This window comes from Trachurus trachurus (genome assembly GCF_905171665.1).
Source record: "Trachurus trachurus genome assembly, chromosome: 15".
NCBI lineage: Eukaryota > Metazoa > Chordata > Actinopteri > Carangiformes > Carangidae > Trachurus > Trachurus trachurus.
This window is the reverse complement of record NC_139906.1, coordinates 12,554,787-12,574,896: the sequence shown is the minus strand read 5'-3', so window position 1 is coordinate 12,574,896 and position 20,110 is coordinate 12,554,787. Positions and strand designations below refer to the sequence as shown.

Genomic DNA, 20,110 nt, shown 5'->3' with positions numbered 1-20,110 from the left:
GGTTTAATGGGGCTTTAGCTTCAAGTTAGCACTCAGGTTGTTAACATGAACTCAGTTATGACTGGTGAGTCTCATGGGGATTGTTCAGTCAATGCCGTTAGTGTCGAGCTCTGCTGCCCCCTCGGTCAGTCTCAGCTCCACTCACCACGTCTATACGCCCCCCCAACAGCCCTCTGTGCTCCCTCCCACACACCAAACTCACACTCGCACAGACACACACATTCCAGCTGCATAAACAGCTGCACCATTGCAGCGCAGGCCAGGAAACATGCCTGCGCCATGTTGATTGCTGCTGTGTTATATGTACACACATACAGATGTGTGTACGCGCGCGCGCACACACACACACACACACACACACACACACACACACACACACACACACACACACACACACACACACACACACACACACACACACACACACACACACACACACACACACACACACACACACACACACACACACACACACACACTCTCCCCCTCTCACGTGTGCTGAACACATGTGCTGTCTTTCAGGACATTACTTTAATAATAATATCGTGTTTGATTTCACCTTCAGCTCTGCGCACGTCTGAGCTCACCAGCTGCAAACCTCTAAGAACCAATCATCATGTCAAGGTCACGCCATGAAACTGATCAGAACCGTAGTCATTCATGTATTTATTCATTTCAAAGAGGGTGGGGTGGCACAGAAGAAAGGGTGGGGCACTGCATGTGTAGGTAACTTAATTTGTGCAAATATCTTGACCCATTTGAGAGGTATTTGCTAGCTCCTTCATGAAAATAAACGCCATCCCCTTTAAAATGGTGTGTGGTCTGTTAGAAATCAGTCCCATCTGCAGGACGCTGCCAAGAACAGCAACACTGGACAGGAAACAGGTCTCTGTGAACAAGGCCCTTTTTAGAGAAAAAGTTGATGAGGCATAGGCCATACAGTTTGATAATTTTTGGGAAGTATAATTGCATATACCTCTGATGTGATGTTACATCTGATGTTATTGTCATACTTTTTTGCTTCATTGGGTTAAAACAGTGCAGCATGTTAAATATTTTTGACATATTTGGTGAAAAAACGCTGTTTTTAATTATAAATTAGCCCTTTTTGAATGTCGTCCCACATTAGCTTCCACTTTGCCACTGTAATTTGAACAACCCGAGAGGCTGCATCAGTTGTTGCAGTTCTGTGATTTTAAATCGAACGTCTCCATAATGAGATCCAGACGCATCAGGCTCGACGTCCCAGGAGGCTGATTTTTAAAGAACAAAAGACAAACAATGTGAAAGTCGGAGCAAAGCTAAAGGAATTCCTCCTTATCACCGAGAACAGAATGTCCTTTAATGTTGTTTGTGATATGTCCAGCTGCTGCTGCTGTGAGCACGTGACTTCAGTCGGTGAAGAAAAGGTTTGCATTAAGCTACACGGTTGTTGTGGGGTTTTTTTTGTGTGTGTGTGATTTATTGTCCTTTCCTACATGTACATGTACCAGACAACGTCATGCTGGAGATAACCCTCGCTTGTGCCTCAGGCTACTAACTCCAGTATCACACACCTCATCAGATTTAGGTTTCAGGCTTAAGCTCCACCATGTGAAAAACAATTTAAGGTGAATAAACAGATGATGTTATCGCAGCAGTTGTGATAATATTGCAGAGAGAAGGGATGGGGAGTCTCGGGTCAGCAGACATTAATTAGTATCATTAGCATGATGCTGAAGCTGGAGCTCCTTTCAGCTTAGTCACTTTCATGATTGCATTGGAAGAATTTTTTCCGGAATAGCAGCTCAAGATCATCTGAAAGGAATCCGTCTTTTACTTTCATGATGCTGTGATGATGATAATTAAAGTTACTTGGGATTTTGTTGTGGTTCGCTCAGCAGAAACTGGAAGTAAACACAGAGCCACAAGCAGTAGACATCATAAGAAAGACCGGAAGCATGTTTCCCTGCCGTTTTAGATAAAAATGATAATGAATAAAGATATGAAACTTGGGCCAAGAGCTCAAGAGAGGGAAGCAAGAATGTAAAAAAACAAACAAACAAAAAACTTTAGTATAAATGTGTTTTGCAGTGGTTTCACTGGCTTACACTGTTTTTATAAGGAATGCTGAAGAATAGGCCAATGTGCCTTAGCAGGAAGAGCTCTTAATTTTCTGCCGTGCATTTACAACGTTGAAAGTCTAAAAAAAACAAAACAAAAAAACTCACAGCTGTTTTTGATTCGAAGTATAAAGATGCTTTTTTCCCCCCAGAGGTTATACTTCTGACTACAGATTCCTGTTTTATTTAGGTTTTCTAGTGGCAGAGATGCCTCCTCAAGCTGTTGCTCGTCCAGGCTGTTGATTTAAAAAAAAAAAGTGATTATAGGATGTTGTAGAAAATCAGCGAGGCTTGAAAGGGCTTCCAGTCAACCATCATGGACTCCAAGTACATAGCTGCAGAGTAAAGAGCAAAGCTGTCTCTCTGTTGTACAGGTGTGTGAGACTAGCAGTGGATACGCTGTCAGACTTTGTTGCAGAGGATGCCAAACAGACCACGCTGCTTCCAGAGGAACATATGGAGGAATTTAAGCACTTCCCTTTTTGATTTGTGCATCAGTTCCCATAGGAATACACCCTGTTGTTCTTAGTTTTGGCACGGAAGAGCAGCAGATAAAACGTGAAAATGCTTGCAAAAAAAAAAAAAACAACCTAATGAAGGCTGTGACTGGCTTTAGTGGCATTAATAAACCGAACATCTAATCTTCATCTTAATGGAGCCTGTCTCCCATTTGAGTTACAGAATGTGGCTCGTTGCTTAGTGCACCGGACCACCAAGGAATATTAAGTGGCGGCGTTTGCTCATGTAATGGGCTGAAGCAGCCCTCGGGTGCTTGATCACGTGGCGTTGAAAACTTTGAGAAATTCATATCTTCTCCACCCTGAAAACACAAACCCCTGGAAAGTACTAAAACAAACTGAAGACCACAGGACCTTTGTGAAAACAAGGATAGTGCGTATCAAGGACAGAGCCATTTGGAGAGAACATGTCAGCTCCACTTTTTTTTTGGAAGCTTTGACAGTTTTTCCACTTGTATTTTTTTTTTTTTTTATTTTCCACTAACATCAACTGAACACTTTTGAATGAGTTTGTTTGTGGATTTGTTGCCAGAAATCTAAGCCAGGTGAGCTTCCCTGTGGTTAAAAAAGGGGAGCATGGAGGTTGGGTAAAAGAGATTTCTCCCAGATTGGTCCGCTGACAGCATCTTGACCAGCGCTTTATTCGTTCTGCATTGCCAGCACATTGCCTTTTTTCACATATATACATATGCTCCTGGTTACGATGACTCCACTTGTCAAACGGTTCTCTACATAGATCGCTGTTGGCATTTTTCACGTGTTACAAAGCCAAGCGTGCTTAATGCTGTTTTTTCTTTCCTAGGTAGCGTTGCATTCGGAGCAATGTCTGGAAATGTATAAACTTATCTCACCAGACATGTTTAAACTGCTCCTCTCACTTTTCCAGGTCTTCTCCATTACCTATAAAGAAGGATAGCAGAGTTTTGTTTCTTTTTTGTGTGTTATTTTAGCATTCTACACCACCTTTCATCACATTGGGCTTTTTAAACTTCTGGCCTCTAATAACTTGTTCCATATATTCTCTACGGTCGACTATTAATATGTGCGAGCACAGGAGAGTCAGTGAAGAGATGCCCACACTTCAAGTGAAGCCAAAGCCACATTAAAAATCTGAAAAAAGTTACAAAAGTCCTGTATAATACTGACTCGGGCGTATTTACTTTAGAAAATACTGTTATTTAAGTATAAGCATGATAATAATTATGATCAACGTATATTTCATATAAATAATTATGATCAACGTATATTTCATATAATATATTGACAGGCAGTTCTTCTTCTGCCAAATCCAGTCCTCCGAGCTGATGTCTTTGTTTGTTTACATGTTTGTTCCTGCGGACTCCCAGTGTTTGCCAATGCTGATACTTGTGATAAACTAATGACAGTTTTCCTTGTCTCTGTTCCAGATCATGGATGAGACCCAAACACAGATAGCGTGGCCATCCAAACTGAAGATTGGAGCCAAGTCCAAAAAAGGTAACTACATTTTTCCCTTTTTTTTCAGCATTTATGGTTCATCCCATCATAGTCATATTACCCTTATAGAACATCGCTGTCCTGTCTGCATTACTCATCTGTTGTGCAACTGTGTTATATAAACTCTGTAAATGAACACCAAACTTGCCATTTATCAAATGTCAGTCCATAAGCTCTGCCCTCAGAATTTTTTATTTTTTTATTTTTTACTTTATATAACTTTATACAACTCTCCAAGGAAGTACAACAACAGGACTAACAAGTGTGAATCCTAAGTTACAACATAGGTTAATGATTATGAGTCTGTAGTGTTTTAACTTGAAATATGTTCTCAGGAAAGGCATTACACTGGCACCAACAAGAGGAAAGTATTTCAGGGCTTCACTAACTTTATTTAAAAGTTAATTGGGACAGTGTGCAGTTGCAGTGTGAGGCCGGTGAGTTGCATGTATTGAATCTCAAATATTTACTAGCCACGTTGTTCCAGTGCTGTTACCAATAAAACATGATTGTAGTTATTTAAAGCTCTTCTGAGAGGTGGGGGGTTGGCGGGGGGGGGGCGTTTTAGGGGAATCTGTAGTTGTGCCCACTTTGTTGTTCTCAGGAGACTCGCGAGTGAACGTCCTCAAGCCAGATGTGGAATCCGATGTCATTATGTAACTTCCTCACTCACTCGCTGTAGCAAATAGTTGACGGGGGGTTACATCAGAATCTTAAACATGCCTCCCCTCTGCATGCCGAACTGTACGTCCTGGCAATCCATTCACTCTCACAGACCTCCTCCATTCACCCCCAAAGGATTAGTTCATTCACAAAACAACCTGCCTCCAACACCTGTTTTCAACACCACCTGGGAATGATGTTCTGAGTGCGAAAGTGAGAATATTTGAAATTCTGATCCAACATTTGGAGCCGGTCAAGTTTTTCCCTCTGTCTTGCGTAAATGGAGAGGATGAAGAATGTTGGATAATCACTTATTTATCTTATGAGAAATGTGGAACTGACTATTTTGTTTCAACACCCTGAGCTCATAGGAGGAGAAGAGAACACGGCTAAATAGAATAAGAGAATATTTCACTTCTTACGGTGTCAACAGGCCTTTAATATCGACTTCAACAACTAAAGGGTGTATTATCTGGAGGATTAGGATGGAAAATAACTTGTGACGATCCACATTCCTTTCTTCCCTCATCATGTAACACAGGATGTGACAACAAAAACTCACTCACCCTGTCGCCATCGTCTTAGGTGATGGATCATTTTCTGTTATCCCAAACTAACGTCATACTCGTGAGCAGTCTGGGATCAGTTAACACCCGGCAGGTCGGCGGCAGATGTGAAGGGAATTTGCATGTTTGTAACCACTGTCCATCCAGAGCCAGTTCCTCGTTTTTATACATCACTTGCAGCTAGCCGTAGCTGCCACCTGCATGAGTGTGATAAGGCAGGTAGTTCACCTCCTGGGGCAAGCCATCATCAGTACACTGTGGGGGATTTAATACAGTGAGGATTCATATCTATCACGTGTGGGACGAGTCTGTGCAGCAGAGTGGTCGACACCGTGTGGCCGATCTTTGCTTTTTTTTCTTTCTTGATGTTTTCTTAGTTTTTGTGTGGTAAATATCTTTAAATGTTACTCCTGCTTTTCTGTTGTCTGTCTCGATGTTTCTGCAGATGTTTTGAATGAGAACCACCAAGCCGAAAGGACTTAATTCCCTTCATTTGTGTGGTATTTTTTCGAATGTAGTCCCTTGCTGGAAAAATGCTTGAGCTTTGCCAGCGCAGAGCTCGGGGGTCAAAAGGTTTTTCTTCTCTGTCAAGTGAAACCGTGTTAAAAATCCGTGCAACTGAAAATACGTTTTGCAGCTGCAAGTGTTCTCTTGTTTGTGTTTGCTTTTATAGTTGTCGACTGTGCCAAATTAAGGCTCAAGGTGTTCACTTTTTTCCCTGCACAATCAATCATCAAAAAAGAGCACACTGCACACTCCACTTCAAAAAATGCGGGGGTGTTCTACATCACGACTGCAACACTCGTTTAGGCCGGCTAATGTTTGCCAGATGTGCTGTGCAGGTTAGACACTGGAAGAACCATACTCCCTCCAATGGTCACAGAGAGCGCCACAGGAGGAAGCTGAGAGATTTCTATTGTTCACAGCAACAGCTGTATGATGGGAACATTTCCTGGAACCGGTGCCGGGGCTGCGATGAGTCTCTGACCGCTCTCTCTCTGCTCTTTTTCCCTTTTGTTTTGTTTTCCCGTCACAGACTGCAGCGCGGCCTTTGTTTAGTTCCCACCCCCCTCTAAACATCTGAGAGCTGTTGTCAGTCCTTCATGCGAAGTAGACGTAGTCTTGGTGTGTGTGTTTGAGGTTGTCGGACCCTTGTGGCACTGTTAACAGGATCAGTGCTTGTTTGCTGGCGGCTCTCGCAGTTCCCAGTGGCCATTAAACAGAGGGTTGAAGCTTGTTCTGGTGCTCAAGAGCAACAGAGGTTTTCAGTGGTTTAGCCCGACTTGTGCCACTGCTCTGTGAAGACGACAGAGATCATGTTTTCCATTTATGTTCCTCAGCTGCACAGAGAGCTCGTCGTGAGTTGATGTTGACACGTGTGACTTTGGAACTTCCCCTCGTTATCACAAAAAAAAATCCTGAACTGTATTTTCTCTGGCTGTTCTCATATCAGACACAAGCTTATTCAAAGTCTAAACATGCAACTGTGGATTTCTCGGACGTCCCAGTGACAATGAAGCTGATTCAGTGGGTCCTGTCTGTCTGATGGCTATACTGTAAATCTGCAGTGTGGGGGTGGGGCGGAGGGGGTATTCCTGGAATGGGGTTTACCGGACTTCCTGCAGCTCAGTACAGTTAACACAGAAGCGATGGACCATGGGTGTTTAATGCATGTGTGTGCACAATTTCACATTTTTGGTTCCCCAGGGGTCGGGCATGTTGCAGAGCCAGATGTAGCGCTACAGACGCCCGAGCATAAGCTCTGACCGATTTTGGTATTCAGTGTTTGGTTATTTTAACTGAGGTATTTAGAGGCCGAGGGGTTCTGTGGGGGCACAGTTTGCTCAAGCTATTAGCCCCTCGCTTGCGCCGATTTCTGTGCGTGCGCTCAGTGTATTTACACAGAGAATTAGGATGTTGCAGTTTCTGTTGCGCGCCGGTATCTCATAATTTGTTGAATTTGAGGAGACAACATTGGTGCTGTGTGTGTGTGTGTGTGTGTGTGTGTGTGGGAAGCTGAGAAAAATTAGTAAGTGTATATTTATTTTTTCATGGACTGCATGACAGAATGAGATCCAGAGAATAATATAAAGCACCACATGACTGTCTCTGTCTTCTGTTGAGGTTGAATTGAAGCAGAAATGATCTTCATAGTTGTAGTGTTTTCTGTGGGCTCTGCTGATTGATGGATTGCCTGAATGCAATTCCACACAGAGCTGCCCCCTCCCCATATCCCCCCTCCTCATCCTCCACTCTGTGCCATGTGGTTACTTGCCGACTTAAATGAGTCTCGGCAGATATCAAAGCAGCAATTACTGTTGCGGAGCTTTTCTCGGACGCGCTGTAATTTGTTGACAAATGCAGATTGCTGTGTCATGTTTGGTTTAAAGTGTTTAACTTGTGTCCCACTTTTCACATTCAATCTGAAATTCATCAACGCTGACTCCTTTACTCACACACACACACATACTGTACCGAACATGCAGACGTATTAAACACACAGTCTCTGCTTCCACTTTGTAATATTTCCCTTTCTCTTTTTTTCCCCCTTCTCCCTGCAGATCCACACATCAAGGTTTGCGGGAAGAGGGAGAACGTGCGGGAAGCCAAAGACAGAATTATGTCCGTCCTGGACACAAAGGTACAGTAAGCATCTTTATTGCTGTGGAGGCAGACTGGATGTTTATGTTTCTCCAGTCTCTGTTTCTCGCCCTTTCTTGGTCTCCACTTGGACCGAATGTGTTTCACCCTCGGCTCTCTCGCTGTCCAAGTGACAGATTGCACGCAGCGGTGCGGTGCAACTAGTCGGATACTCGCATCCAGAGCCTTCTGTGAATTTCCGTGTGTGTGTGTGTGTGTGTGTGTGTGTGTGTGCATGCTGAGGCTCCATTGCCATGGCAACACAAGAAATTGACTACCTGGGCGCCTGCTCTGTAGCACCCCCTGGGGGCAGGCAATCATCTGTGCACTTTTCAAAACAGACACACACACACACAAAAGAGGGCAGCACGTGATTGGCTCAGTTTGTAGCATTTCATATGGTTTTGTCACGGAAAGGCCGTTTTTAGTCTGGCAGACGCACAGCAGAGCTATTTGATAATTTGATTCTTTTTTTTAATATCCTGCATATTTTGTTGCTCATTTACTTCTTTCCTAAATGACTGCAGCATATGAAAGTGTTTAAAGAAGGGGAAATTGTAGGTTCTGGGTCTTGTGACTATTTAGATGGAGTAAAGAGGACAGATGCTGCTCTAGACTTATGAAAGTAAGATTTATAATCAGTTGAGCAGGATGTGAAGCAGAGAGTGCAGTTTGTCTTGGTTTGTTTGTTCTTTAAAATGTCTCATCGCCATAAAACAGACCAATTCAATTTGAACCTGGAGGAAGATGCTCCCAGAAATGTTTTTGTGCAGTCCAGCTTGAGGTTTAATATCTGTAGTGCCTTTTCATGTATAAAAACACACATCCATTTCCCACTCACAGAGCTCTTGTGAGTGTTATTGATCTTCTCTTCACCCCTGCCCTGTCTTTTCTGCTCGTTAGAGTAACCGGGTGACTCTCAAGATGGACGTCTCCCACACAGAGCACTCTCACGTTATTGGCAAAGGTGGCAACAACATCAAGAGGGTGATGGAGGAGACGGGCTGCCACATCCATTTCCCAGACTCTAACAGGAACAACCAGACAGAGAAAAGCAACCAGGTTTGTGCAGCTACACAACACGGATCTACAACTACACACACACCGCGCGGGGACACTGAGGTGTGATGGACGTGATAGACGAGACGTTCACCACTTGCCGTTCAAAGAGTTGGCCTCATCGTATGTTTTCCTTCAATCTAATCGACCGCAACATTGCACCAATGATTATGTTTTGAGTGTAAGTCCAGTGCATTCTGCTGCCTCGAGAGTGTTTAACATCATCATCCGTCCACAACTGGGTCTGAAAAATGTTTTTGATCTGCTCCGCTCCGCTCCATTTACAGGCTGTCACGGTGTCTCTGACCGGACGGGTTTCAGAGTGTTGGTCTTGTTGGCTGTTGTTTTGTTTGGCCCAGCCAGAGGAAGCCGGTGCGCTCAGTCAAAGAGCTGCAAGATCCTGCTGTAATTACCATTAAAGTTTAGTATGAGGAGTTGAGCACGCTGCCAGGCACGGCATCAGATGCTTATCGTGGCCAGGTGCTCTACTGTGCACCTGTGTGTTAAACTACTGACAAATTCATTTTTACTTTTTCTAAAGCTCAAGTTCTGCTTCAGTTTTTATTTCTGTGAGCTCTGCAGAGTGTGGTTTGCCTGTGTTCGCCCACCATCACCCCACCCCACCCCACCTCCCCAGTCTGACTCTGATGATGCAAGTAAAGGCTGATAAGTAGCAAGAGACTCCTTTCAAGGCCCAAGAGCCCTCGAGCAGTCGGTGTCTTTCTGGTTTCAAAAGCTCACTCGCTGCGGCGGAGCCTTTGAGATTCAGAGTGTATTGACGAGTGCAGCGGTGTTGATAAGTAAATATAGACAACTGTGAAAACAATCAAGTGGCTACTTACCTCTCACTCTCCATGGAGCTGGTAGGACTCAGGATGTTGTTAAAGCGCACTTCAACAGGACAGGTGATCACACACATGTAGCTTCAACTGTGATTTTCATTTTGGGAGTTATCAAGTACAACTGATCATAGCATGACCCCGCCGTATGTGTGTGTGTACGTGTGTGTGTTTTGTTCTTGTGGGAATAATGAGGGCCTGAGTCGGACCAGACTGATCTGCTTAGTGTTTGTTTCATCATTTGTTTTTCAATAATTGCTGCATCTGGAGCAGAAACGCAGTGGATCAGTTGTTGGTTCGCTCCACTATGGCGGGCAGTTTCTAATGAAGGAGGATAAAAGAGGAGAAATCTAATGAGACCATTTATTACCACTTTTATTTGATGCCTCTCATCTCTAAAGACTAAATCACTTAAATTGTGAAGGACATTTTGCTAATTAGGACGTTAGATTCATGGTAATAGTAATGATGTGGTTCAAGAATACTAAACATGAACACGAAAATATGCCACAGAAATGGATCAGGTCTCAGTCTGGGTCAGGCCTTTCAATGTTTTCATGCATTTGTTCTAGATTTTGCTCTCGACACTGAAATTAAGTACAGCTACATGCAAAGATCTGAGCCATTATTTGTTTTGGATTGAGTGAGGGACCGGCTAACTGATTTACATATGTAACTTTTTTATTGTGAACAGGTGTCCATCGCAGGGCAGCCAGGAGGGGTGGAGGCAGCTCGAGTAAAAATAAGGGTAAGTTGGAACTCGGCCATGTTTTCCTTATAGGTCCAGACTTTTGAATATCAAACAGCCTGTTCCCTGCAGGCTTGTAAGTTTGTAGTTCTGACTTTCGTGCAGCCAAGCGATAGTGGTTGGCTTGAATTTTTGACACTTTCACAGGGAAAAAAAGGTTTCAAAACGCCCATAAAAACTTTTTGACACCTCTCCCACAGCATGAGGCTCATTGTTTTTCCTATCGGACATATTTTTTCCAGATATTCAGCTGTCACAACCTTAGTTTGGAAACACGACAACCACGTTGATCATGTGGATTAGTTTTAATGGATTATGGTGCAGTCCGCACCGGATTTTCATTTCCCTTTAATTTCTCTGTGGGACAAACCCAGTCCAATCAAACTGAACTTTTTGACATGCAAATTCCCAAACTTCTCCAATGTCCACTAACAGAGAGAGGTGTCGCGTTTTACCTCTGATTCAGGAAACACTGATTGTTTGTGTCATGTCAAAATAATAAAAGCTGCAGAGAAGAAGGGATTGGCAGCAAACAAAACAGCCAAGTTTCCTACCTAATCCTAAAATGGGAGAGGGCCAGTGTGTTACAGTAGGTAATCGTGCACTTCAGGCTCGGTTTCAGCACTTCCTCTAAGCCGCAAGCACCATTCCTAACTTATCCCAGAGACCACTTCCCTAGAACAATTGTAAAACACAAGCATGAGCCTCAGCCCTTTTCACAGGGCCAATCTGCAGCCCATGTCCAAGCCTCATCTACTTCTTGAGTTTCATTCTGACTGGAAGCTCGGCCTCCAGCCCCCAGACTCTGTGGGCGGAGGACCTCTGTGCTCGTGTGAACTGTTACATCTCCGAACTTTCGCTGTATTTCAACACCGCAGCAGTTTGTCTGCAGCGAACACGTTCCCTCCACTGCAGAGTGACCAAAACTAACAAGGCTATGTGTGCACATGAGAATGACCGAGTGAGTGTGTGTGTGTGTGTGTGTGTGTGTGTGTGTGTGTGTGTGTGTGTGTGTGTGTGATGAAGAGAGAGAGAGAGAGAGAGAAGGAGAAAGCGAGAAGGTCATGCTGGATATTTGTGCAGTGTGTATTGGCAAATGTCGGCATGTATGCATACCTCTCCGTGCTTAATGGTTGTTTTCTTAAGCAGCAAGCCGCAGCCCAATTCATCTACTTTTTCTTTTTCTTTTTCTTCTCTCTTTTTTTTTGTATTGGGTGGAAAAAAAAGAAGAGTCAAACCTAACCGTACCGGTGTTGCACAAAGGGGTTTATAATAGAAGCTGTAGAGGACCACAAAGATTGCTCAGACCTCCAAAGAACACAGAGGCAGCGGATGAGCGGGATGGATCTAAAGACAGGTTTCCCTCTGTCAACTTGGCTTCTTTTGATGGAACCAGACCTCGATACTCACTTTCATTGTACGCTTCCCAAACACCTTGTATGGTGATCCTTCAAACACCCAATACTTATGACTAGACAGTCCTTCCACACATTTTCCAAACATTAATCATGAGCAACATCACTTAACCTGGTGGTAGTTTCCTCAAATGCAGCAGGAGGGAGGAGCACAGAGGAGAGATTTTCTTTTCATCTCATTCCCGCACTTCGTCCACTCAATCATTCCTGTACTTAGAAAAGTGCACCTCTGTAAAGCAGCCTTGTTTTCATTGAAGCTATTTTTGCTTCAACATAGAGATAAATTGGCCAAAAATAACATACAGTACTAAGTTGTGCAGAATGAGAGTGATTGAAGGATTTATTTCAAATGTTGGCACCTTATTAGGTGAACTATATACGTCTTTGATTAATGAAAATCTAAAAAAAAATAGGTTATAACAACATTTTTTTTATGAGCTAGTGTTTTCTTGTTTCCACATTTTCAGTCTAATCTAAGATGACCACTTCCTGTTTCCACATTCATATTAAAGAGACAGATTCAGTAACATCCTCATCATATATTCAAATTTTTCTTGGCAAGAAATAGTGGAAACGCTTATTTCCCAAAAGATTAAAGTATTTTATTAAATCCAGTTTAAAAGGGAGATTGAGAGAAGTTTTAGTGGTTGTATTGTATTAATATCAAGGCAGCACACAGTAAAATGCGGGGTTTCTTAATGCTGTGCTGTTGAGGCTGCCAAATGCATAACACTACACAGTATTCTTTGTATTAGGTCCTGGGTGGCCTTTAGACCACATCCTCCCCATCTCTCCTGAAACCAGAGGTGGCTGTGTTGTGCCTTTTTCCCCGAGCTCCATTAGCAGTGAACGTAACTTGGCCCCTTAAACATTCAGATACCCTGTAGAGGACGTGTTAGGTCTACTGTATTTCAGAGGCCGTCTCGGGCGGGGATCTGTTTGAGTCTGTAACAAGTCGGTTGTTGGGGTGATGGATTCCCCTGAGGATTTCTAGAAGCTTTCAGAGGAGGAGCTGACAGGCAGGTGACGAAAGGTCTGGCCTGTTGCTTCACCTTGAAGATATTTTCATTTTTCTTCATCTCTCACCCCGAAAAGTCGGGAGAACTGAGACCTTTTAACAGCGCTCTCAGTCTGGATACATGTGAAACTCATATCTGCCAGGTAGGCTTCTGCAAAAAAAAAAAAAAAAAAAACGCTGAGGTCAGCTCCACCATAAAAATCAGTCTATTCTTCATTCAGCGCCTGACTCCTGCTGCTCTGCTTGTCCTCTCTTGCATTTCCCTCAGTGCTGACCCAAATTTCTCGAGCCCTCTGAGAGCGAGTGCTGAAACGTGATATAAATGTAAGGCCAAGCGCATATGGGACTGATCAGGGATGCATTTCTTTGGTCAGAGCAATTCATGCTGCTTGCCCTTCACTGGCAGCCAAAACCATAGTGGCGCTCTGCCCGAGAGTCAGTGTTTGGATAAGTGTGTGTGTGTGTGTGAGAGGGGGAGAGAGAGAGAGAGAGAGAGAGAGAGAAAGGCAGAGTTTGTATTCACTCCTCTTTGTGAGTGTGTACATGTGCATTCCCTTCGATCTGTCTGCGTATGGGTGTGTGCCTGCGTGATTTCTCTCTCATGCATGCATAAGTATGTGTATGCATGAAGCAAAGCCTTCCTGTCCACATCTATTTTCTTTGAATGACTGCTGCGATACAAATGACGAGAGCTGATGTCTGTTGCCGTTCCTTGTGGTTGCATTTGGTGACTTGAAATTAATGTATGAGGGTGAGCAGGCCATAGACCACTGATGTTTGCAGTTTTTTTTTTTAAACCATAGTTTGAAGGACTGCATAGCCATAATGTTTAAATCAATCTCCCCTGTGATACCTCCACAGTATATACACCATAATATACTTCAACAAAGGTCTGCTCTTGTTTCTCGCACTGCTGACCTTATTTTGATTAACTCCTCTGGATTTATTTGAGCTGGCATATTTACATGCCACCTCCTGCTGGAGGAATGGTTGTTATGTCTCTGCATCCATTCACATAAATCCACAGTATGTAAAGAAATCATTCTTTCACCTCTGTGTTTTTACTCGGTGTACAAATGGTCTTAATCAGTCAAGGCTGTGTATTGTTTCTGCTATGGTTTTTGTTAACAAAGCTGTTGGCACATGTTTTATTTCTCTGTTCTTTTAGCAAAAGCAGTGACAGCATAATGACAAGCTTTCAGATTTCCAAAAACTTCAGTAGTCATCAGGCTGATGCATTCAGTGCCACCGCGTTCAGAGGGATATTTTCTCTCCCTTGGTCACCCTCCCTCCTTTCTCCCCCTCCTCTCTCCCTCCATGTTGCAGGAGCTGCTTCCTCTGGTGCTGTCTTTTGAGCTTCCCGCCATCATGCAGTCTGACCCCGGCTCCCCCACCGTGCAGCACATCTCGCAGACCTACAACCTCACAGTCTCCTTCAAGCCCCCGACACGTCTCTACAGGGCCACAGGCGTGGTTCGTGGCTCGCAGAATAACGCCAACGCAGTCAAGGTGAGCAGCTGTTGAGCAGTTGTGTGACAGGGAGGATCTGGGTTCACTCTGTTTTCTTTGTTTGTGCTTTGAAATGAACACACACAGTTCTGTACAGGTTTGTATAGAGTTAAAAACTCTCCACCTGTTGCTGTAACCTAAAATGTTTTACAGTTTGGCTTCCTACACATTGTCATGCTCGCATGACGGCAGTGGTTGGACACTAGTCACTAGCCTAGACACTAGTGTGCAATATTTTTCTATATATTGACTCAATATTTCAGTACTAGATGTAAAATGTTTAATTTTCTCTTTTTTAAATTGGAGTGAAATTATGAACTAAATCACAATGTCAAAAACCCGACCGCCCAACCAGCAGCCAGTGTTGGAGACGTCTTGAATGAAATAACCTGTGCTCTCCCTGTCAGTCATTTTAGAGTGTAACAATATTTGCATTAGCACCCTCACTCCTCTCCACCCGTTTACATGGCGAGCCACAGACCAAGAAAAGGTTTCCAGAGCTACACCGCGTCAAAGCCCACCAACACTGTCGGCGTGCCTCACTTTCACTTCGTATGCACTGCCTCATTGCTTTTAGCGCCACAGGGGCAAGAGAGTGATGAGAGATGTTTGGTAGCTTGAACTGGACAGCTGCTGGTCCCCACATCTCTCCTGAGTCACATTTATATGAGTTTCTTACCGTGTTTTCTCTCTGCAGCTGTGTATGTTCGTAAACACACTGTACATTATACAAATGCACCACCGGAACTGGCATCCGAGTTGTGTTTAGTTAAATCTTGCCAATGATTCTTCCCATTGTCTCTGCCAAAAAATCATACCCACCTCCTGGATTTTTCCCAGTGCTGGGCCTCCGTTAACAATATAGAGCTCAGTCATGTTTGCCAGTGACTGCAGTTGGCATTTTTGCATCTTCCACTTCTTTTATGATTTGCACACTTATGTAAATTTTCCTGTTTTCTGTGTATAATAAATGTGTGCATATGCAGTATGTACATATGTGATGCTGCAGCACAGCTCCAGAGTGTGTGGTAGGTCTGAGGGGTCACTCAGTATTGGCACGCATACCCAGATGGAGTCTCGAGGATTAGATGAGTATGTGCGCTATGTTATGTGGTGGTGTGAGACCCCTGGAACACCTCTGAGGATTGCCAAAACTGCCGTGGATTGTTGTGTTGTGTTGGCCACAGTGTGTAGTTTTCCCATCGCACACTGGAAATGCCTGACTTTTACTAGGCCAGCTGATGACTTGCAGAAGCACTGGAGAGACAGAGAGGAATGAGTGTTCAACCGGCCAGCAGATGCAGTGGAAAATACAGTAATGAAAATAATGGTTTCCATTGGTTTTGCAGAAAGTACTGATGTTTATTTTGGAAAATAGGCAACATGGCCCAGCTCCTCTCCTTGTTAACCAATTAGTTTGTAATGTGGTCTGGACATTAATCTAAATTAAAAATTGTTGCAGCTTTGTTTATTTCTTTAATACATTAACTTTGTCGTATGTCTTTGTCATTTTATTTGTAGTGTTTGATGTTCTTGCATCCAAAACAAAGATGTAATATTATTACTTTTGTAATTTGTCACTTGTATAATTTGCTGACAGGTGGTGTCACAGCTGAAAAGAGATGTTTATTAATCGTTATGAAGAGTGACAGGAAATTCACAGATATATACATTTTGAGTAAAGCTGTCAAACATGTGCCTGCCTCATAAATGTGAGGATTTTCTGTTTTATATCAAAGTGAATAGAACATAATGTGTGTTTTGGTCTGTTTTTTTAAACTTTTCGAAGACCTTAGTGAGTGGAACTGCACCGAGTGGTTACAGGCCAAACAATTATTTATCCAGAAAATAATTGATAGATTAATTAATAATGACAATTATGGGTTGTTTAGCCTGGTTGGTAGAGCAGGCGCCCCATGTGCAAAGGCTATAGTCCTCGCCGCAGCCCGCCCGTATCGAATGCTGACTTGGGCGGCCCTTTGCTGCATGTCATTCCCCCTCTCTGCCTCCCCATTTCCTGTCCCTCTCTCTCTACTACTACACTATTGATGTAATAGTCTTCATGGCATATCATCAAGCATATATTTTTATAATATAATAACTTAAATATTTGAAGTCTCATGTTTGGATTCATTATTTTTGTACAGACCCCTCCAGACATCTTTTAAAAACAGCACAAGTCATAAATTTGCCTCAAGCGGCTTAACAAACTGTGCAGTACAACACCATTAACCTTGAATAATATACTAGTGAAGTAACAATAAGCAGAGGTTTTGCTCTATTCACATTAGTTTGTCAGTTAATTCAATGATTCGTCTTCTTTGTTCCCTCAGAGAGGCACGGCTCTGTTGTTGGAGCACCTGGCTGGTAGCCTGGCGAGCACCATCTCAGTCACCACCCACCTGGACATCGCGCCCCAGCACCACCTCTTCATGAAGGGCCGCAACGGCAGCAACATCAAGCACATCACCCAGAGGACAGGTGCCCAGATCCACTTCCCTGACCCCAACAGCCCCCAGAAGAAATCCACAGTCTACATTCAGGGCACCATTGAATCGGTCTGCCTGGCACGGCAGTACCTCATGGTGTGTACTTCATGTTTGTGTTTTTGTTTGACATCCGCTGATTGAGAAGAATGACTTCTAGTCTGCTAAGCTTTATTTCTGTAGAGTGGCAATGGCGATAATCTTCCTCTGCATACACAGATTCCACATGGTGTGTGTGTGTGTGTGGTAGCTATAATGGCTGTCACTGTTTCATTAACATCATCATGGCGTGTGTGTGTGTGTGTTGTTGAGATGAGGTTGAAGGAGAAACCATGATTACCTTCAGGCGGGTTTTTGAATAGCCTTGGGAGAGATTTGCTTGGCTCTGCTGAAACTGCTGAAACGTCCATGTCAGTTAAAACAACAATCTGTAGCCACGTCAAGGTTAGCCTGCGTGATTTTTTTTTTTTTTAATATTTATTGTTTTTCCTTTTACAAAGCATTTTATAAAGTAACACAACATGAACATGGGGTGTTTTCTGTCACAAAATTACAGCAAAGTGTAACCAATCAAGTACAACTTGATATAGAAAAGAAACTTAAACAAAAGAAGGGCGTTTCAGAGAAATGTACATTTTCCATTGCTTCCAGATGTCATTGAATTTGGATTGCTGGAGCCTCATTGAAAAAGTGATTCTTTCCATTACATACACATCGTAAATAATATCATACCATTCATCTATAGATGGGACGTCTGGCTTGAGCCATTTCTTTGTAATTGCTTTTCTAGCAGCTAGACTCAGTATTCCAAATAAATATTTATTTTTCTCACTTACATTAGCTGAGTGTACAAAACCAAAAAGAAGTTCGTCCCAGTTAAATGTGATGACAGTACCAAATATTGTTGTTAATTCTGAATAAACCTTGCGCCAGAAAATATTTATTTTTGGACAGGCCCAGAACAAATGGTAGTGATTGGCTTCCTGAGAACGACACAACCTCCAACAGCTAGAAGATCCTGTGTGGTAGCCCTGCTGAGCAGGTGTAATGAAATACCTAATGAGACACTTCCAGCCGAAAGATCTCCATGTGTTTGAGCATGATATCCTCCACTGAAATTCACAGTATTTAATCCAGGTATCTTCTGAAAGGCAGCTGTTGGTTTCCCTGTCCCATTTTTGTTTTATATATGTGGTATTCACTGTTTTTATTTCCTGCAGGCCTCTATAAAGTCTAGAGATGACTTTAAGCATGGAATCTGTCCTATAAGCACTGATAAACACTTTTAATAAACTGTTTTCCAACGCCTTTTGACTTTTTAACATAGTGCTGTTTAGGTGGTGGCGTACCTGAAGAAATCTAAAAAAGTCACTATTGTTGAGACCATGTAATGTTTTCAACATCTGAAAGCTCTTCAGTGTTGTCTGGTTGAACAAGGTACAATATGAGGAGAGACCCAGGCTAACCCATCTCCTATAGTTGGCATCCATCTTATTTGGGGCAAAGTCAAGATCGTAACAGCACCATTTCAGAATCTTCACCTCTTCTAACATATCATATCTCGAGATAACGTTTAACCATGTTTTCAGTGTTAGGTTGATCCATTTATTTCCTGTTTCCATCAAGCATTTAATTAGTCTTTTATCTCCTATTCTTGCTTGAATTGGTGTCGTCCCCGATATGTTTTCTTCAATTTCCTTCCATCTTGCTTTGTAATCTGAGACGCACCAACAAAACAGGATCCTTAGCTGGGCTGATATATAGTAATCTTTTAGGCAGGGAAGAGCCAGTCCACCCTTATTTTTTGATATTTGAAGAGTTTGGAACCTTATTCTCGGTTTTTTCCCCTGCCAAATGTAGCGTGATAATAATTTATCCCATTCGTTAAATTGTTTATCATTTATTTCAATTGGGAGGGTCTGGAATAGATATAATATCCTTGGTAGGATGTTCATTTTTACCGATTCAAGTCGAGATTCAAAACTTAATATTGGAATAAGATTCCATCTCTTTATATCTTCCTTTAATTTTTTATTTAATAGGTCAAAATTTAAGTTGTATAACTTTGATAAATCTTTTGGGATGTTGACTCCCAGATACTTCATATGTTCTAGATCCCATTTTATTTGAATCTTAGAAGTAATGTTTTGGCTAGGTTTGTAATTGAAGTTTAATATTTGGGTCTTTTGGATGTTCAGTTTATAGCCTGAGACAGAACCAAAAGCATCTAGGAAAGATAGTAGTTTCAAAATTGAATTTTCAGGGTTTGACAAACTAATTAAAACGTCGTCAGCAAATAAGGAAATCTTGTATTCTTGGTCTAATATTTTTATACCAGAGATATTATTATTCTGAGTAATCCCCTGACTTAACGGTTCAATAAACAATGCGAACAACAATGGGCTCAACGGGCAGCCTTGTCTAGTCCCTCTTTCCAGGCCAAATGGGTTTGAAATTGCTCCATTTATTTTTACTCTGGCTTTTGGTTTATTATATAGTGCTTTAATAGTTTTAATAAAAATTTGATGAAATCCAAATTTGTCCAATAGTCGAAATAGGAACTCCCAATTAACCCGATCAAAAGCCTTCTCGGCGTCAAGACTTAACAATACTGCCTGGAGTTTATTTTTGTTTATCTCCTCAATCACATGTAGCGTTCGGCGAATGCTATCTTGTGTCTGCCTTTGCTGAATAAAACCTGTTTGATCTAGACTTATTATCTGAGGGAGAATATTTTCAATTCTTTTTGCCAAGATGTGGGTAAAGATCTTATAGTCTTGGTTCAAAACACTTATCGGCCGATAGCTTCCACAGTCTAACTTGTCTTTACCGTCTTTTGGTATCACAGAGATCACTGCTTCTTTCCAAGAGAGAGGAACAATACCAGTTTTAAGCACATAGTTGTATGTAGTTTTCATTCTAGGGGTGAGTAAGTCCTTCATCTCTTTGTACCACTCCGCCGGAAATCCGTCTGGCCCTGACGCTTTGTTTATCCTTGAATGTGATATTGCCTTTTTAATTTCTTCATCTGTAATTTCGCCAATTAGAAACCTATTTTGTTCATCGCTCAC

At 42.5% G+C, this 20,110-nt stretch overlaps 1 protein-coding gene across 1 annotated transcript in view; it reads left to right on the top strand.

Annotated features, from left to right (window-relative positions):
• Window positions 1–20,110, top strand: part of bicc1a (BicC family RNA binding protein 1a) — a 61,015-nt gene that overhangs the window by 21,439 nt on the left and 19,466 nt on the right. The window contains exons 3-8 of the mRNA XM_083988579.1: window positions 4,027–4,096; window positions 7,887–7,966; window positions 8,869–9,027; window positions 10,558–10,611; window positions 14,371–14,553; window positions 16,887–17,138. Coding sequence (XP_083844705.1) covers window positions 4,027–4,096; window positions 7,887–7,966; window positions 8,869–9,027; window positions 10,558–10,611; window positions 14,371–14,553; window positions 16,887–17,138 — 798 coding nt within the window. The remainder of the gene's footprint in view (window positions 1–4,026; window positions 4,097–7,886; window positions 7,967–8,868; window positions 9,028–10,557; window positions 10,612–14,370; window positions 14,554–16,886; window positions 17,139–20,110) is intronic.